Here is a 16,777-nt window from a genome sequence, read left to right on the forward strand (position 1 = left end):
AAAGTAGTTGCCAACATGCCTATTTCTGGCTTCTGAGTATTCGGCGATTCTGGGCCTCTATTCCACAGGGTTTATATGTTCCAGTCTCTACTATCTCCTACTCTTCTACTCTTACACATACCCCATGTGACTCATTTGTGTTTCCCGACTAGCCCCCATGAGCATTGGGCTTGCGGCCCTTTTGCTGTAACTGTACTCTTTTTTTTTTTTTGGAGAGGTTTTTGCTATAGGGCGTGTGTGCTCGCTAGAAAGACAGAGACAGAACGCGAGAAATCACCCCCCAGGGGGGATGGCCATGCCGCAATCCCTTCTCCATTCTCCTCTCGGGATCTTAGGCTTGCAGACACATGTGCCCAGCATGAGTTTAAGCTGCCAGGTCCGGGACTCGAACCACAGTTGACTACATGGGAATCCAGTGACAGCCATTATGCCAACTGCTGGTCCCCTGTACCTGTACTCTTAAGTGTGAAGCACAAAGCAAGAACTCTTTAACTCTAGACTGTCATCCCTCTACTCTGAGCTTCTCCACTTTGAATTCCTCCAGCCATTTACTCTTCCTCTCCATTTCCTCATCCTGTAACAGTAGTCAGGACTCAACATCTGTGTATTGCCTGCCCTAACTAAGCCTCAAGGTAGCTGCTTACTATTGTTGAAAGGCCGTCATTTTAAGTGTACTAGTTAAGCCACTGATTTGAGATTGCCGAGTGTTTCACGAGACGACAACTCCAGCTCTCTCTCAAGGCTTATGGGCTCTTCCAGAGATTCTTCCAAGTCCTGCTGTGGATCCCTGATGCCACATTTTGTAGTTCTATCAATGCTGCAAAATGAATTGAAACGAAATAGGAAATTTTAAAGAAAGCATTTTGTATGGTTTAAGAATGTTCTCAACATATCCATTTTAGTGGGGTATAAAAGGAAATTTCTGCAGAGAAAACTGACAGAACTTAGGGGAGAGGCTACTGGGACTAAGAAACAATATGAAAATAGGGAATAATGGAGATATGCTTTTTTCTCTTTGACTAATATGATACCAGAATGGGTCATGGAGGAAGTGATGCAAATGAGTTACCTTTAAGGAGTGCTAGAAAAAGCTTCATCATGTTATAAGAAGTCAAAGTATGGGCCAGCGGGTGGCATGGTGGCTGAGGCTCTAGATGCCCACATGGCTGATCATGGTTCAAGTCCCAGACCTTGCAGCTTACTTTCTCACTCTCCGTCTCTCATTTTGGTTAATTACTGGAAGATGGCAGTTCTGGCCAAAAGGATCCTCTCTCTGTCTCTCTCTAGTCAAACTGAAAAATAATAAACAGGGGCTGGCAGGTGGTGTGGTGGTTAAGGGCACTGGACTCCCACGTGGCCAGCCATGGTTTGAATCCTGGTGGCTCGCTTTCTCACTTTCTCTCTCTGTCCCTCTCTGGTCAAATTAAAATAAAATGAAATAAATAAAGTTAAAATAATTATTTTTTAAAAAGAATAATAAACATAATTCTTCTTTTTTAAAAAAGGAAGTCAAATGTAATTTTTCTTCAGAAGCAGAAAAACTTTTGAGTCATGGCATTGGAATTGGAAAATTGAAAGACTCTAAACCTAATATAAAACGGTTAGATTTTTCCTTTTTTTAATTTTTTTAAAAAAATTATTTAACTTTATTTATCCAACTACTTATTTATTTTAATTTGACCAGAGAGGGACAAAGTGTGTGGTATGTGTGTGTGTGTGAGAGAGAGAGACTGAGAAAGTAAGCTGCCAGGTCCGGGAGTTGAACTACAATTAGCCATGTGGGAGTTCAACGCCCTTTACTGTGCCACCTGCCAGCCCCTCTTTTCTTTTCTTTTCATTTCTTTTCTTTTCTTTCTTTTTTTAAAGTTTCCAGAGGACATGGGTGCTTTTCAGAGAGAGAAAGCACCTCCTCCACTTCACTATCCTCAGGATTTGAGGCACACACATACACTCGGCGAGGGCGGGGATTCAAACTGTGGTTGATCGCGTGGGATCCAGTTTCTATAACCACTGTGTTATGGGGCTGGCCCTACAATGGTTACATTTTATTCTGAACTGCTCTAATTTATAAATTCAGATGTGTTATTTATCTATCTCTGGATTAGTTATAAGGTTGGATCTCAAAATCTGAGTGGCTGCTCAAAGGGTCCTCCAGGTGGTGTTACTGAGAAGGCAATTTAGAGAGCGGTAGGATGGTAGCAGAGCTCGGATTACCTGAGAGAATCCTCTGCTTTGGGCCCCTCTTTCCACTCTACCACACTGGTGTCTTGACTCTTGTTCCTCACAAAGTCTTCCTCCAGCCCAGCCTGCTTCAGGGTGTCTCGATACCGTTGTTCTGCTTCTTTTCTGGCAAGGTCCTGTAGGATGGGAGTGATCTGTAGATGATTTGTGAATTACCAGATAATTCTAAATTACTGGCTTAGTCATTTCTTTTCTATATTGCCTTCACCACCACCACCACCACATACCGTAGGGGAAAGATTTATAGGAAAATAGAGCTTTTTTCTAAGCGTTAATGTACACCTGAGTCACTTTTTTTTTTTCCCTGAAGATTTTTGCCATAGGCTCCATGCACTTGCTGGAGAGGAGAAAGACAGAGAGAGACGGTGAGAAGGAAAGCGAGAAATCTCTCTTGGGAGGATTGCCATGCCATAATCTTCTCCTCCATTCTCCTCTGGGACTTTGGGCATACGTACACGCGTGTCCAGTGTGATTTATAAGCTGCCAGGTCTAGGACTCGAACTGTGGTCGAGTCCTTAACCACCACACCACCTGCTGACCTCCAGCACACAAATGACCAATTACAACAAAATAAGCTAGACTAAAAAGATAACTGGCCTGAGTGCTAAAAAGGTTTTTATTTTAAGTATTCAAGAGCAAAATCATAGACTACTTTGTATGTTTTCTAGAGTGGTGAAAGACCTGTTAAGACCTGAAGAGTATGGGGCCAGGAGGTGGCGTGGTGGTTAAAGGCACTGGATTCCCATAGGCTGACTGCAGTTTGAGTCCTGGATCCAGCAGCATGCTTTCTTTCTCTTCCCCCTCCCTCCCCGGTCAAATAAAAATAACAAGAGGAATTAAATAATCTTTTTTTAAAAATCTGAAGAGTAAGCTTACTTGAGACGAGTAATATAAAGAGAAAAGGTCAGCAAGAGATCTTGAACAATGCCAGTTGCTAAGGAAATCCAAGATAGACCAGTATATATGCTTTGGTGTATGTGGCGGCTGGGGTGGGGGAACAAGCGTGGGGAGGAGTGGACCCTGCAAATGCCTAGGTAACACACTAGCTGTGAAATGGAGCTAATGCCCAGCTACAGCAACTAGGTCACTAGGAAACTGTAGTGTTTGAAGCACTGAAGAGGAAAGGGATCCAGCAGAGCCAGATACAGTCCAAAACTGCCTGGGCTGGTGGCCTTTCTGAGCTGTTGAAATAGTTGCAGAGATTCCTTCGGGAGATCTCAACTAAATATGATTCCTCTAAAATCTAGAGAATAACCTAAAATGATTCTTCTAGCATGAAAGCCATTTAACCTGGGAAGAACCGTGTTAGGTACTTCTGAGCATCCTAAGCCTTGGAGATCTGTGAGTGGGCCACAGCTCAGTGGCTGGGCATGCACACTTCCCAGCATTGTGAACAGAGGCTCCAGGCAGCCACAACAGCCAAGGGATCATGTGTCCCAGATCTAACCCCGCACTGATGCAATTTGAAAGCTAGACAGTGATGAAAACAGAAGTGAAATAACCCTTTATGGATAACTTTCAAGTGCAGTCTTAGATGAAATCAGCCTAAGCAGCTACTTATTTTAGAAAGATCATGATAATAAAAGGTACCTAATTTAGCATTTCTGAACTTCAAGGAAATGTTTAATACCCACATGTTAAAATTGCTTCAAAATTTCTAAGAGGCCTTTTGTCCCTGGCAGAAAGACAATGATATGTTTAGTTTTACCTTGGTAACTTGCTCGAAGAGATAGGGCCTTGTTTGTATTCTTTTCTTCATTTCTTCCAGTTCTTTCTTATATTCTTTTGCTCTTTTACGATCATTGTTCCTAGAATTAACAAAATTTCTAGAAAGAATTCTGTCTTTTCTAATCCAGAATACCCTTCATTCCAGTTAAGTAGAGTGATTCTCATGTACACTGTAATTTCTCTGGTGAAATTCTTAACTTCCTGCAATTATAGGAGCCTACTCCAATAATTCCATGTTTTGCCCTTTTTTTATTATTATTGTTATTATTATTTTTACTTTTTTTTTTGGAAAGGTTTTTGCTATAGGGCACATGTGCTCGCCAGACAGAGAGAGACATAGAGATAGAAAGCAAGAAGTCACCCCCCAGGGGGGATGGTCATGCCGCAATCCCTTCTCCTCCATTCTCCTCTTGGGATCTTGGGCACGCATGCACACGCGCCCCGTGTGAGTTTTAAGCCTCCGGGACGTGAACTGTGGTTGACTACGTGGGAGTTCAGCGACATAGCCATTACGCTAACTGCTGGTTCCCTGTTTTGCCCTTTTTAAGGCAGGATCTGTGGGATCCCAAGACAGACACCCCTTTGACACATGGCAGATACTGACCTGTTCTCTTTTAGCTTTGCTTTGAATACCTCTTCTAGACTTTTATGGGGGTCCATGGCTTTTGCACGTAAGCTTACGGATTTAGACATTGCTTGACACTTCTTTTTGTGCATCTCCAACCACTGAACACTTTCATCTGCTTTGTCCTTTTTTTCAAGTGAACTTCTAAAGGCAGGAGTCCAAAAAAAAAAAAAAAAAAAGTGTAGATGACCAACTTGGGTATATTTAAAGGCAATTCTAGAATCCTCTCTGGAAAATAAGTTGGTGTTTTCTATGAACAGTGGGGGTAATTTACCATACCTGGCCCTTTCAGACTGAGACTGTGGGATTAAATGGACCAGTAGATTAAGCTATTCTAACACAAGGGACACAGTGATTTCGTACCTCAGGAGACATTTATTCATTTAATTGGAGAACATATGAGTTAAAATAGCCTTAGTTAAATACCCGTTCACTAGGACTTTGCTAGGCTTCTTCCCTGTCTGGAAACAAGATAATAGGAATAGCTACCATTTGCTGCTCCGCCTACCATGAACCGAATACTACTATATATCTTGTTATTCTCATAAATGTCTTATGAGTAAAGCTGTAAATCTCTTTAAAGGGAAGGAGACTGAAGTTCAGAGAGGGTAAACCACTTGCTCAAAGCTACCCAGCATGCCAATGGAAAAGTTAGGATTAGAACAAGAATTTCTGACTTCTGTCCTTAATCACTGTGCTTTAATGGCGGGCCAAGTTCATGGTCCTTTAGGACTACAAATCTGCATTTCCAAAGAGAACTGAAAATGGGCGTCCTTCAATGTGGACAGTTTAGGTTCAACTTGCAGCACTTTTGTGTAATTGTCAATTTTTCTTTTTGAGAGAGATATTTGCTAGAGGGCACATGCATTAACCAGAGAAACAGAGAGAGATAGAGACAGAGAAAGTGAGAAATCATCCCCCAGGGGGATGGGCAGGCTGCAGTTGCTTTTCCTTCATTCTCCCAGGATCTTGGGCACGCATGCACACGTGCCTGGCATGAGTCTCAAGCCACTGGGTCTGGGACTTGAACCATGGTTGGCCACCTAGGAGCCCAGCAATGTACCTGCTACGCCATCTGCTGGTCCTGTGTAATTGTCATTTTATAAGGTAGTATGGAGAGTTCTGTGAAAGGAAAAAGGAGACTCTTGCATTTGGATGTTTACATTCAGATGGACAGACTAGTAAGAAGCGCATGAAAGTTTAATCTGCCAATCTTTCACAGTCCTACTGCTGCAAGGCAAATGTGGACATCCTGTGTAGGTAGGCCAGGTTCTTGATCATGATGCTTGTCTTACTGGGTACACAGGAAACTGATGCTTTTAGCCCTAATTTAGTAGCTCTTATTACAAAATTTAAGAAAAAAGGAAATACCTCTTAGATTCTAAGGACATTTCTTTCTTTTTTTTTTTAAATTTAACTTTATTTATTTATTTTAATTTGACCAGAGTGAGAAAGTGAGAGAAAGAAAAGAGAGAAAGAGAGAGAGAGAGAGGGCAAGTGAGAAAGCAAGCCACCAGGTCCAGGATTCAAACTGCAGTTGGCCATGTGGGAGTCCAGTGCACTTAACCACCACGCCACTTGCCAGCCCCTGGTTTGTTTGTTTTTTTTTTTTTTTTTCAGAAGTTTTTGTTATTGGGCATGTGCACTCGCCAGAAAGATAGAGACAGAGAGACAGAAAGCGAGAAATCACCCCCAGGGGGGATGGCCATGCCGCAATCCCTTCTCCATTCTCCTCTCAGGATCTTGGGCATGCACACACATACGCCTAGCGTGAGTTTAAGCCACCAGGTCCAGGACTCTAACCTCAACTACATGGGAGTTCAGCGACATACGCCAACTGCTGGTCCCTAGATCCTAAGGACATTCTAGAGTCCATGTTGTGGGTTTTACAGAGTCAGGTGGGCTCCTGGCACTCCCCTACGAGCCTCTTGGGAAGGCACTGATAACCTTCATCCTCTCCCAGGGCTAAGCTCCTCCTTATACTATGGCCTCTCCTGCAGACTTTAGTTCAGAAGCCTAGCGAAGGCATTCTCACTAGGTGCTGGCTCACCAAGAACAATAGTGTGAGAGGCAGGTCAGTTGACGTTTTAAAAATAAGCAAGTTCCATGCCAGCAGATGGCATGGTGGTTAAGGTGCTGGATCCCATAGGGCTGACTCTGCTGTTTCCGTCCCAGACCCAGAAGCTTGAAAATAACACCAGGCATGTATGCATGCATGCCCAGAATTCCAAGAGGAGACTGGAGAAGGGACTGTGATATGCTCATTCCCCCAGGGAATTTCTCATTTTCCTTCTCTCTCTCTCCCTGGCAAGTGCACATGCCTTATGACAAAAATCTGAAGAGAAAAAAATATATACACACACACACACATATATATATAAACATACATACACAAACATATATAATAATAAATTATCAGGTTCTTGCTTCCCAATCCCCAAAGTGATCTTGGAAGACCTCTAATGCATGCAAGGGATGTCTCGTCTTCCTTGTGGCAAGCTCAGCTACCTCCTCCCATATTTCTGATTTCTTGTTCGTCAGGGCTACCTTATTTCACGTGTAGCCTTTCATACATGTTGTTCTATCTGGAATCCCCCTCCTCTCCAGCCCACAGAGAGGCTAATTCCTCCTTATTCTTCAGGTTTCATCTTATGTCTATTTAAAGAGATGAAAGACCCCTGCCCCAGGCTTCCCAGGGCCCTTAGTCCCCTGTACTCCCCCACTGCACTAACAAAATATATGGCAGTTGCTTCTTTGCATCTCTGAATTTCAGACTGGATATTAAACTGTAGGTTCCCTATGGTATCTCCAACCTTAACTCTGTGCCAAGCACAGAGTAAGTCCCCCCAAGAATATTTGCTGAATAATGGTTAGGTGTCCTCCAGCACCAGGGTGGAGAGCCACATGTCTCACTGTCTGAATCAGGGAATTTTCTCCAACTCCTTGATAACAAGAAAGGAGGCTCAGCAGCAGGGCTGGTTCCCAGCATCTGGGCCAAGATCAGAGCTTTGTGATTCTTGTGCACCTGACCACTCACCTGACTGCAGATTCCCTCTTCCTGGTGGCATCCGTGATGTGCACAGGGAGAGTGTTGAGAGAAAGGGAAGCAAGACCACTCAGAGAGCGACTCCTTGGCAGTGGTGTGGTTGGTGGCTGTGGGGAATCCTAGAAGAAATGAAGGCTGGTCTTGGTAAGACGGTGCGTGTGATTAGTTTTTATCTTTTTTTAAATTTTTGCCAGAAGGCACATATACTCACTTGGGAGAGAAAAACAGGGAAGGGGAAGCTAGAAAGCACTTCCCAGGGAGCATGATCATGTTACAGTTTTCTCCTCCCCTTCTCCCTTCTCTGGGATTTTGGACATTTACATAATATGGCGCCTGGCATGTTTTTCAAGCCACCATGTTCAGAACTGAAATCATGTGGTCAATCATGTGGGATCCACCAGGCTATTGGATGGCCCATAATTTTTATCTTCAGATTCAATTCCAGTAAAGGACTGAAAAATAAGAATCTCCATTTGTTTTTCTGATAATAAGGCAAAAGAATAATGAGATATCAAGTTTAATAACCAGGACAAGACTTGGGTATCAATCCAAAAGTCTACTCAAATGAGAAGAATTCCTTGGAATGGGTGTAGGCCACAAGCAATTGATCCCAATTCCTTTCCTTCTAGATCTGCTTGGACTGACTCCTGCAGCATTCTGCTACAGAAGGGAAGGAGAGGAAGTGTTCCTATGGTCCTAAGTTTACCGGAATGTTGGTTCTCTTACAACTGAGCTAGTGTTCAAAACAATTAAGATAGGACCCAGCTGTGTGGCACAAGTGGGAGACATTGCTGCATGATGGCTGGTGCCACACGGGAGGCTCCAGTCAGTTCCCAGCAGGTAGAACTGTTTAGGACAACCTAAACAGGCTGGGTACAGTGGTGAGCACCTGTGATCCTAGCTAACTGGAAGGCTGAGATTGGAGGATTGTGACATGGTAAGACCGTCTGAAAAACCTCTCTCCCCTGCCACGTACTCACTTGTTCTCTTTCATATCAGGAAAAAAAAAAAAATCAGATAGAAAAATGTAATAGAAGTCCTTTCCATGGGACCTGGGCCCTGTCTGAATTTCAGACCTCAGGCCTTGGGCCTTCCCCACAGTTGCCTGGGCTCTCACCCTCCTCCCTCTGGGAGCAGCAGCATCACAGGGCCGCTGAGCATGACGCAGGTTGGCAGTCCTCAGCAAGAAGGGCTTGTTGCGAGTTGCCTCTCGAGTCTCCCTTCTTTTGGCAGCTCTCCTCTGGAAGGCCCTATAAAGACTCTCATAGTCAGGGACGACCGGATTCACCCGAGGCTGGAATCCAAACTCAGGCTGCAGGAACGCAAGCTTTTCTTCCTGGGTCCGGGTGGCTGTGCGGGGCTGTGAGTGGTTCCTGCTAGTCCTAGAAGAGTCAATTGGGGAAGAGGCCACCTGCAGTGTGTCCAGAGCCCTCATTTGGATGCGAAGTTTCCTGAAGAGCTCAGCTTCTGAGGAGAAAAAGGCAGGTGGTTATAGGTGAGAAGGGACCAAGCTTCATACTCAGTTTCAGAGAACTCCCTCTTTTAAGCACTAGCAGTAGGAATTAGAGCCAGTTGTTGACTTTCCAGCAACGCATGAGCCCACTGACATTATACAGGAAGCCTGAAATTGACCATGATAGGAGTACTTAAACCACACAAAATGACAAACACTACTACAAACCAGCCTCTTTCTTCCCTCTGGAGAGCTCACTAATGAACACTGGCCAGGACACTATTGCCTGTGCCAGTGAGGTTGCAGCTGCAGCTACATTTGTACTTACACTTCCAGATGCAGCTCTTGCAGGTTCTCCATCTTGGAGGAAAGCTCTGCTGTCCACCCAACTGCCCATGACCTTGGCCTGAATCATTCTCATCACAAGGGCGAGTCATCAGCCAGCCATCAGTCACAAGCTCTATGCCTCCTCTTTAACCTCTCTGGTCCATCCTCTTTTCATAGTCCTTGCTACTTTCTTCATCTCAGGTAAACTGAAATAACCTATTGATCAATATCCCTCTACTCCTGCTACCCCCTTTAAGTATCTACTTAGCAATTAGAGTGCTCTTTCTGAACTGCACATCTGATCAGGAGTCCCCAGTGCCCTTGGAGTGTTGGGAATTTGAACTCCCTAATCTAGCCTGCAAGGCCCCTCAGGTCTGGCCCAAGCCGGCTGCTCCCTTCCCTCTTCTCCCACGCTTTGAATGTCCTCAGCTTACTCTTACCTCCATGCTACATCTGTATTTGGGCCACTCTTCCTCTCTCCTCACTGAATCAACCAATCACAGCTCATCCTCCATGTCAGCCCCAGGGTACTTTCTTTGTGGGGGGAGGACCTCCAGCCTGAGTTAGGTCCCTCTGTTAGATACTTGCTTGAACTCCCATGTTCCCCCTTTAATCACTGTAAAGGACTCAACATGTAGCTTAATTTATCTGTTATCTGTCTTTCTCCTTTCCTCTTAGCCTCCATGTCTGTTCCTTCACCACAGAGCACTGCCTGGTGCCTGGCACATGCTGCTGAAGAGTGAATGAAACCTGAGTCCCTCATTTAGAGTGATACTGTGTAAGATGTGTTAAGAACTCATCCCCCGAGTAGTTCCAGTGAGTCATGATCCTTCGCCAGGATAAAGGAGGGCCCAGGAGCTTTTCTTTGTGGCAGCTGTAGTAGTGTGGCTGGAACTGGTCCTAGGGAATTTCTGGTTCTGTGTTCCATCACCTGTGCTGGTGCAGGGGCCTTAGCTGAAGTCAAAGGATGAGCCTCGGGATACTCTAAGACTTCTCACTCTTCACTCCTTACAGGCTTCCCACACCCTACCCCACTGTGTAGAAAGGCCTACCCTCCTGCCCTCCCCTACAGCCACCACTGAGTGTGTGGCCCTGACTGAGCCCACCTGAGCAGCTCATCTCCAGACCAGGCTGACCTCTGAGCCCTTACTAAATCCCCACAGTGCCTCTTGGTAATCCTAGGCAGGAGGCTCAAGGTAGCAAGGATGTCTTTACCCTGGAGTTTGTCCCCAAGGGCTGGTTCCAGTATGGACTTGGGGATTCTCTTTGTGGCCTTCGGTTTGGGGACCTTGTGCTTAGCTATGGCAGCCAAGTCTCTCTGTCGAGCAGCCTCCTTTCGCTGCTCCTCTTTCTCGATGAAGCTGAAGGGCTTCAAGGAAGAGAGGAGCAGTTCCTTCCTCCTCTGGATCCCGGCCTGCCTTCGAGCCTCACTGCGCTCCATGATCTCCTGGTAGAGGGGCAGGTAGACATGCGCAGGCACGGGCTGTGCCCGGAATTGCCGGTGGCACTCGGCCTCCTCCTGGCCCTGCCTCTGGGCCTGCTGCCTCTCCTGCTCAAAGCAGGCGGGTGAGGCCAGCCACTCAGCCTTCTTCCGGGCCTCACGCAGCGTCATGCGGAATGGCTGAGGGACAGTGATAGACGATGCCCAGGAGGTGACACTTCTCTGCTGCGAGGGAGGCCCCGAGTCTGCGGGTGCCTGCGGCTGAGCGTTGGGAATGTCCGTGGGAAGGCTGGTCAGGGAGCTGCAGCGCCTAGTGGAGCCACACCTGGGAGAGAAAGCAGATCTGTGTGTGGAGGACAGGCAGGAGATCCAGCTCCCCCTGATTCTCCTCCCCAGCCCACTCTTCTCACAGGTCACAGCTGGCTCCTAGGCCTAACATCCCAGCCCCAAGGCCTCTATGGCCATAACCTTCCCAGCAAGTCCTCCCTCCTTCCCACAGGCAATCCAAGCAGCCTTTGTGGGAAATCTTATCTCAGAATCAACCCAAGAATTGCCACTTTGCACCCTAATATTTTCATATGAAAGAGAGATTGGTGCAATAAGGCAGAACAGGGCTTTACTGTCAAACAGACCCGGATTTTTTTTTTTTAGAGATGTTTTTGATGTAGGGCACGTGCATTCACCAGACAGACAGAGAGAGACAGAGAGACAGAAAGAGAGAAATCACCCCCCAGAGGGGATAGCCACGCTGCAATCACTTCTCCTCTCGGGATCTTGGGCACGCACGCACATGGGCCCAGCGAGAGTTTAAGCCACGGGATCCGGGACTTGAACTGTGGTTGACTACATGGGAGTCCAGTGACATAGCCATTTCACCAACTGCTGGCCCCCAGACCCAGTTTTAAATCTTGCTGCAAACCCTGAATAAGGTTCCTTTGGAACCTCAATTTCCTCACATGTAAAATCATAAAAATAGTATCTACTTACAGTGTTGTTGAGAAAGTAAATACTAAATGAGATAAAATGCACATGCATATAACAGACTTGGCCAAGGTAAATGTAACTCCGCTGTCATTTTTTGGGGGGAAGTGTGCTTGGGAAAGGCACCTCTTTTTTAAGAATTATTTCATTTAAATTTTATTTATTATTATTATTTTTAATTTTACCAGAGAGAGACAGGGAGAGAAGGAGAGAGGGGGAAAGGGAGAGAAGGAGAGAGAAAGTGACAAAGTAAGCCTCCAGGTCCAGGACTCAAACCATGATTGGCCATGTGGAAATCAAGCGTCTAAAATACCACACCACCTGCCGGCCCTGGGAAAGGTATCTCTTTAATTAATGCCAATCATCATCACTCAACTCTAAAGTGACTTACAGTAGGACTGCAGGAATTGGAACACTTGAGTGGACCCAAAAGCTGGTTCTTAGCTGGAACCTGGGTTGGTGGCAACTTTTGGCACTGGTCTTTACTTTATGGAGGAAGACAGTGAGGCCCAGGGACATGACCCAACTTGCCTGTTGTCATGGAGTCGAGAAGCTGCTGACCAGCAGAGCTTACCTCAGAGACTGCGGGTATTGGACCTGTGGCTTCCCCCTTCCCTTGTCTTGGAAGAAACTCTCCAGATCCTCATCGTCTTCACAGAGGTTCTCATCACTGTCTGAGTCCAACTGAAAGAGAGCCTCCAGCAGGCACCATCTGCCTTTCTGCTTTAGCATTTGTAGGCTCTCATAAAAGCTCTCAGTTGAGTCAGAAGTAGAATCTGTCTCCTCTGGACTGAGAAACTCGTCGAGTTTGCCAGCCCTGGGTAAAACCAGCCTATCCCCAGTCAGCTCCTCTTCTGCTTCTGTGTCTGAGGAAGACTTAGGAGGAAACATCTGAAAGGAAAAGAAATAGATTGCAGGTCAAACTATAATTGCAAAGGTATTCAAAACATAACTGTTAATTTCACTTTAAGGGCTGGCCCCATGGGCTCTCATCAAGTTTACATCTAGGGGTTAAGGGAGCTGGATCCTGTAGGGGTGACCCTGGTTCAAGTCTCAGCCCTGGTGGCTTGAAAAACATGCTGGAGCACATATGTGTGTGCCTAAAACCAGACAGGATGGAGAAGTGGAGGAGAAAGGATTATGGTGTGACCACGCCTCACGGCAGGGTGTGTGTGTGGGGTGCTTTCTCTCTGTCTCTCTCTGGTGACTACATACATACTTTGGCAATTAAATATTTTTTTTTTCACTTTGAGTAAGCTTCTGTATATTAGGAACTAGGGAGGAATAAGGAAAAATAAGGTGTATCCTTCACCCCAAAGGAATTTCACAACCTGGCATGTAGGGTATGCTTGGTTGAAGGGCTGGAAAGAGAAGCAGAGAGCTAGAGGTGGATCCCCAGTGCATGCAGTGAGCATTTAGAGTACTAATCTGCACCATATATCCTGCCCCCTGCACCCCAGTAATTCTACACATGAACTTGGCCACACTGCACCCTGCTTTACTTGGATTTTGCCTACTTGTCACTCATCTTCCTTTTCCCGCTTCCCCCATCTACTCTCTGCTTTCCTCATATTCTAGCTAATTTCCACTCTATCACTAGGAATGGATAATTAACAGAAGAGACAGTGTGGCTAGCTGAAGGAGCAACATCCTAGGAAATGGGACACTCAAAACTTTTAAAACTTCATTCATTCATAAAATATGTATTGGGTGTCTAATGTGCACTGTACATTTGGCTGAGGACAAGACAAAACAAGGTCCCTATTCTCATGGAACTTACATTTAGTGAGAGGAGACAGACAATATAAATAATCAATTTGAGCCAGCCCATGGCCTGGTGGTTAAAGCAGTTAGATCCCATATGGCTGACTGTGTGGTTCAAGTCCTGGTCCTAGCAACTTAAAAATCATGCTGGGCACATGTGCATGCACGCCCAAAATCCTGAAAGGAAGGAGAAATAAAGGAGAAGGGATTATGGCATGACCATGCCCCACTTGGGGTGCTTTCTCACTCTCTTTCTCTGGCAAGCACACAAACCTTTTGGCAAATTAAAAAAAAGAGATAATGAATTCAACAAAAGCCATAAACACTAGGACCAGCAGTTGACGTAATGGCTATGTTGCTGGACTCCCATGTAGTCGATCGCGGTTTGAGTCCTGGACCTGGTGGCTTAAACTCACACCAGGCGCATGTGTGTGCATGCCCAAGATCCCGAGAGGAGAATGGAGGAGAAGGGATTGCGGCATGGCCATGCCCCCAGGGGTGATTTCTCACTTTCTGTCTCTCTGGTGAGTGTATACGCCCTATAGCAAAAACCTCTCCAAAAAAGAAAAGCCATAAACACAGTTATAGACTGATGAAGTACTTACAAAAAGCTTCCCTGTTGATAAAGCCCATCAGATAAAGGTCACTAGAAATGTACCCATAATCAGAATTAGGTTTATCAATTTGCTGCACATACCATGGAAAACCACATTTGTTTGTTGTGACTGAGTCTGAGGAGGTTAGGGGAAGCCGAGATCAACTGGACAGATGCTGTAATGATATAAGGAGTTTAGTGAATGATGGAGCCATTTTTAAAAGGTGAGAAAAACAAATCGGGGTGGGGTAAGTAACTTATTAGTAAGCATTACCATTTCAAAGAAAGGGTGCCAATAATTTTGCAGTTATGATATGGCCCTGAGAGAAACATTGTTTCTCACGCTGATCTTCCTGCTGGCCTTATCCGTGTCTATCACAGTCTGAGACATATATCCTCGGTTCTGGGCTGATTTTTATTTTCTCACTGTGGAGGAATTTTTTAATTGACCCCTGATTGTTGAGAAGGAACAAGCCTTGCAAAAAAAATCTGGGATAAAAAGGTTCTGGTTCAACAATCAGCAGCTATAAAGGCCTTGAACTAGGGTCCTGGGAAAGAACAAATTTGAATCTTGTAGCGCAGGAGTCCCCAAGCCCCGGGTCATGTGTGTAGCCTGTTAGGAACCTCGGCTGCACAGCAGGAGGTGAGTGGCGCGTGAGTCAGTGAAGCTTCATCTGTATTTACAGCGTTACCCATCATTTGCATTACTGCCTGAGCTCCACCTCCTGTCAAATCCAATGCAGCATTAGATTCTCATAGGAGTCCCCCCAGAAGGGACCGTCTAGCTGCAGGAAAATAAGTTCCCAGCTCCCACAGATTCTGCACTATGGTGAGTTGAATAATTGTGTCATTATATATTACAGTGTAATAATAATAAAGTGCACGATAAATGACGTGCTTGAATCATCCTGAAATGTCCCCCACCCCCATCTGTGGAGAAATGTCTTCCATAAAATCATTCCCTGACAGCAAAAAAGATTGGAGGTTTCTTTTTTCTTTTGGAGAGGTTTTTGCTATAGGGTGCGTGCGCTTGCCAGACAGACAGAGACAGAGAGATAGAAAGCGAGAAATCACCCCCCCAAGGGGGACGGCCACACTGCAATCCCTTCCCCTCCATTCTCCTCTCGGGATCTTGGGCATGCACGTGCATGTGCCTGGCGTTGAGTTTAAGCCACCGGGTCCGGGACTCGAACCGCAATTGACTACATGGGAGTCCAGCGACATAGCCATCACGCTAACTGCTGGTCCCAAAAGATTGGAGATTTCTTAGAGGTAGAAAGGAAGCCACTGTAGCCGTGGGATGCTGCCATAAGATATCCTAAAGAGACCCAGGCATGGAACCAGGATAGGACCATAGAGGATGAGTGGTTACAGAAAGGAAAATTAAGGGCAGACCATTACACTCCTCCAGGCCAGGTGTCACTTGGTGATGTTTTACTGGGTTCGCTGAGATCCTGCTGTAATACTGGAAAAAACATTCTGATTCAAAGGTTTGTGTGTGTGCTCTAGCCTGGGCTCTGCTGTTCAACAGCCTGTGAGTGTAGGTAAATTTCTTAATTTTTGAACAACACCTTTATTGAGTGTAATTTCCATACCACATAATTCTCCCATTTAAAGTGTACAACTACATGGTTTGTAGTATATTCAGAGCATTATGCCACTGTCATCACAATCAATTTTAAAACATTTTTTATCTATTCCCACCAAAAAACAAAAACAAAAACAAGAAAAACCCCTACCCTTTAATTGTCACTCCCCATTTCCATAACCCTCCCCCAAACCTTACCCCACCCAAAGCAGCCATCCATAAGCAATCTATATTGTCTATAAATTTTGGAGCAAATTTCCTTTTTTTACTTTTTAAAAACTTTGCTATGGGCAAGAGAAAGCACCTGGGGTGGGGGGAAGGCCATGTCCAATCCCTTTTCACCTATTCTCTCAGGATTTGGGGCGCACAACACGCATCCTCCATGTTTTTAAGCTGCAGGGTACAAGACTTGAACCTTGAAGTCGGCCGTGGAGATCCAGCTGTCTTAATCATCACAGCAAATTTCTTAGTATCTCTAATGCCTCCGTTTTCTCTTCAAAACGGAGACGTTTATACTATTAGCCACAGGGTAGTTGAACGGACGAAGCCGACTGTCACTGCAGCGACCCTATGAAAAGCCTGGTGTAAGACTTCAGTGGTTCGAGTCCTGAGTCAGGGTCCGCCTCGCTCTCCCTAAATGTTAATTTGAAAACCACGCCCCTCTTTGACAGGCTCCTGCGGTCTGTCTCCAAGGCAACGTCAAACCGTTTACTCCCTTAAGGATTCTTTTCCGGGGCGCAGTCCCGCGAACTCCTTTCTCTTTCTCTCACCTCACGGCTCCACTCCGCGCCCCCGGGGGCTCCCTCAGGCCTCCCTACAGTCATCTTCTCGGCCAGGCGGAGGCAGAGCGGCAGTGACAGCGGTGGTGACTGCAGCGCCAGCGCCAGCTACGCGGATTCAGGTCCCGCCCCTTTCCAGTGCTGGCCTCTGATTGGCTTCTAGGGCAGCAAATCCAGCCCGCCCAAGGAGGCAACGTTCGCTTGTGATT

At 45.8% G+C, this 16,777-nt stretch overlaps 1 protein-coding gene across 3 annotated transcripts; it reads right to left on the reverse strand.

The window, feature by feature from the left end:
- Positions 1-358: 358 nt before the first annotated feature.
- FAM161B (FAM161 centrosomal protein B) lies at positions 359-16,691 on the reverse strand. Of its 3 annotated transcripts, XM_014585026.2 has the most exons (10): positions 16,560-16,650; positions 14,304-14,377; positions 12,417-12,733; positions 10,636-11,186; positions 8,758-9,107; positions 7,632-7,759; positions 4,574-4,738; positions 3,950-4,049; positions 2,215-2,375; positions 359-817 (listed from the first exon to the last, which is right to left on the reverse strand). In XM_014585026.2, the coding sequence occupies exons 2-10, from the start codon at positions 14,316-14,318 to the stop codon at positions 679-681; spliced, it is 1,926 nt and encodes a 641-aa protein (XP_014440512.1). In that variant the 5' UTR covers positions 14,319-14,377; positions 16,560-16,650; the 3' UTR covers positions 359-678. The 3 variants fall into 3 exon arrangements, with proteins under 3 accessions (XP_014440512.1, XP_014440511.1, XP_006170595.1); XM_014585025.2 differs by lacking the exon at positions 14,304-14,377 and having other exon boundaries at positions 16,560-16,691; XM_006170533.3 differs by lacking the exon at positions 14,304-14,377 and having other exon boundaries at positions 360-817; positions 2,215-2,357; positions 16,560-16,691.
- Between the last annotated feature and the right edge of the window lie 86 nt (positions 16,692-16,777).

Source organism: Tupaia chinensis, unplaced genomic scaffold (assembly GCF_000334495.1).
Source record: "Tupaia chinensis unplaced genomic scaffold, TupChi_1.0 Scaffold148607_1, whole genome shotgun sequence".
Classification (NCBI taxonomy): Eukaryota; Metazoa; Chordata; class Mammalia; order Scandentia; family Tupaiidae; genus Tupaia; species Tupaia belangeri.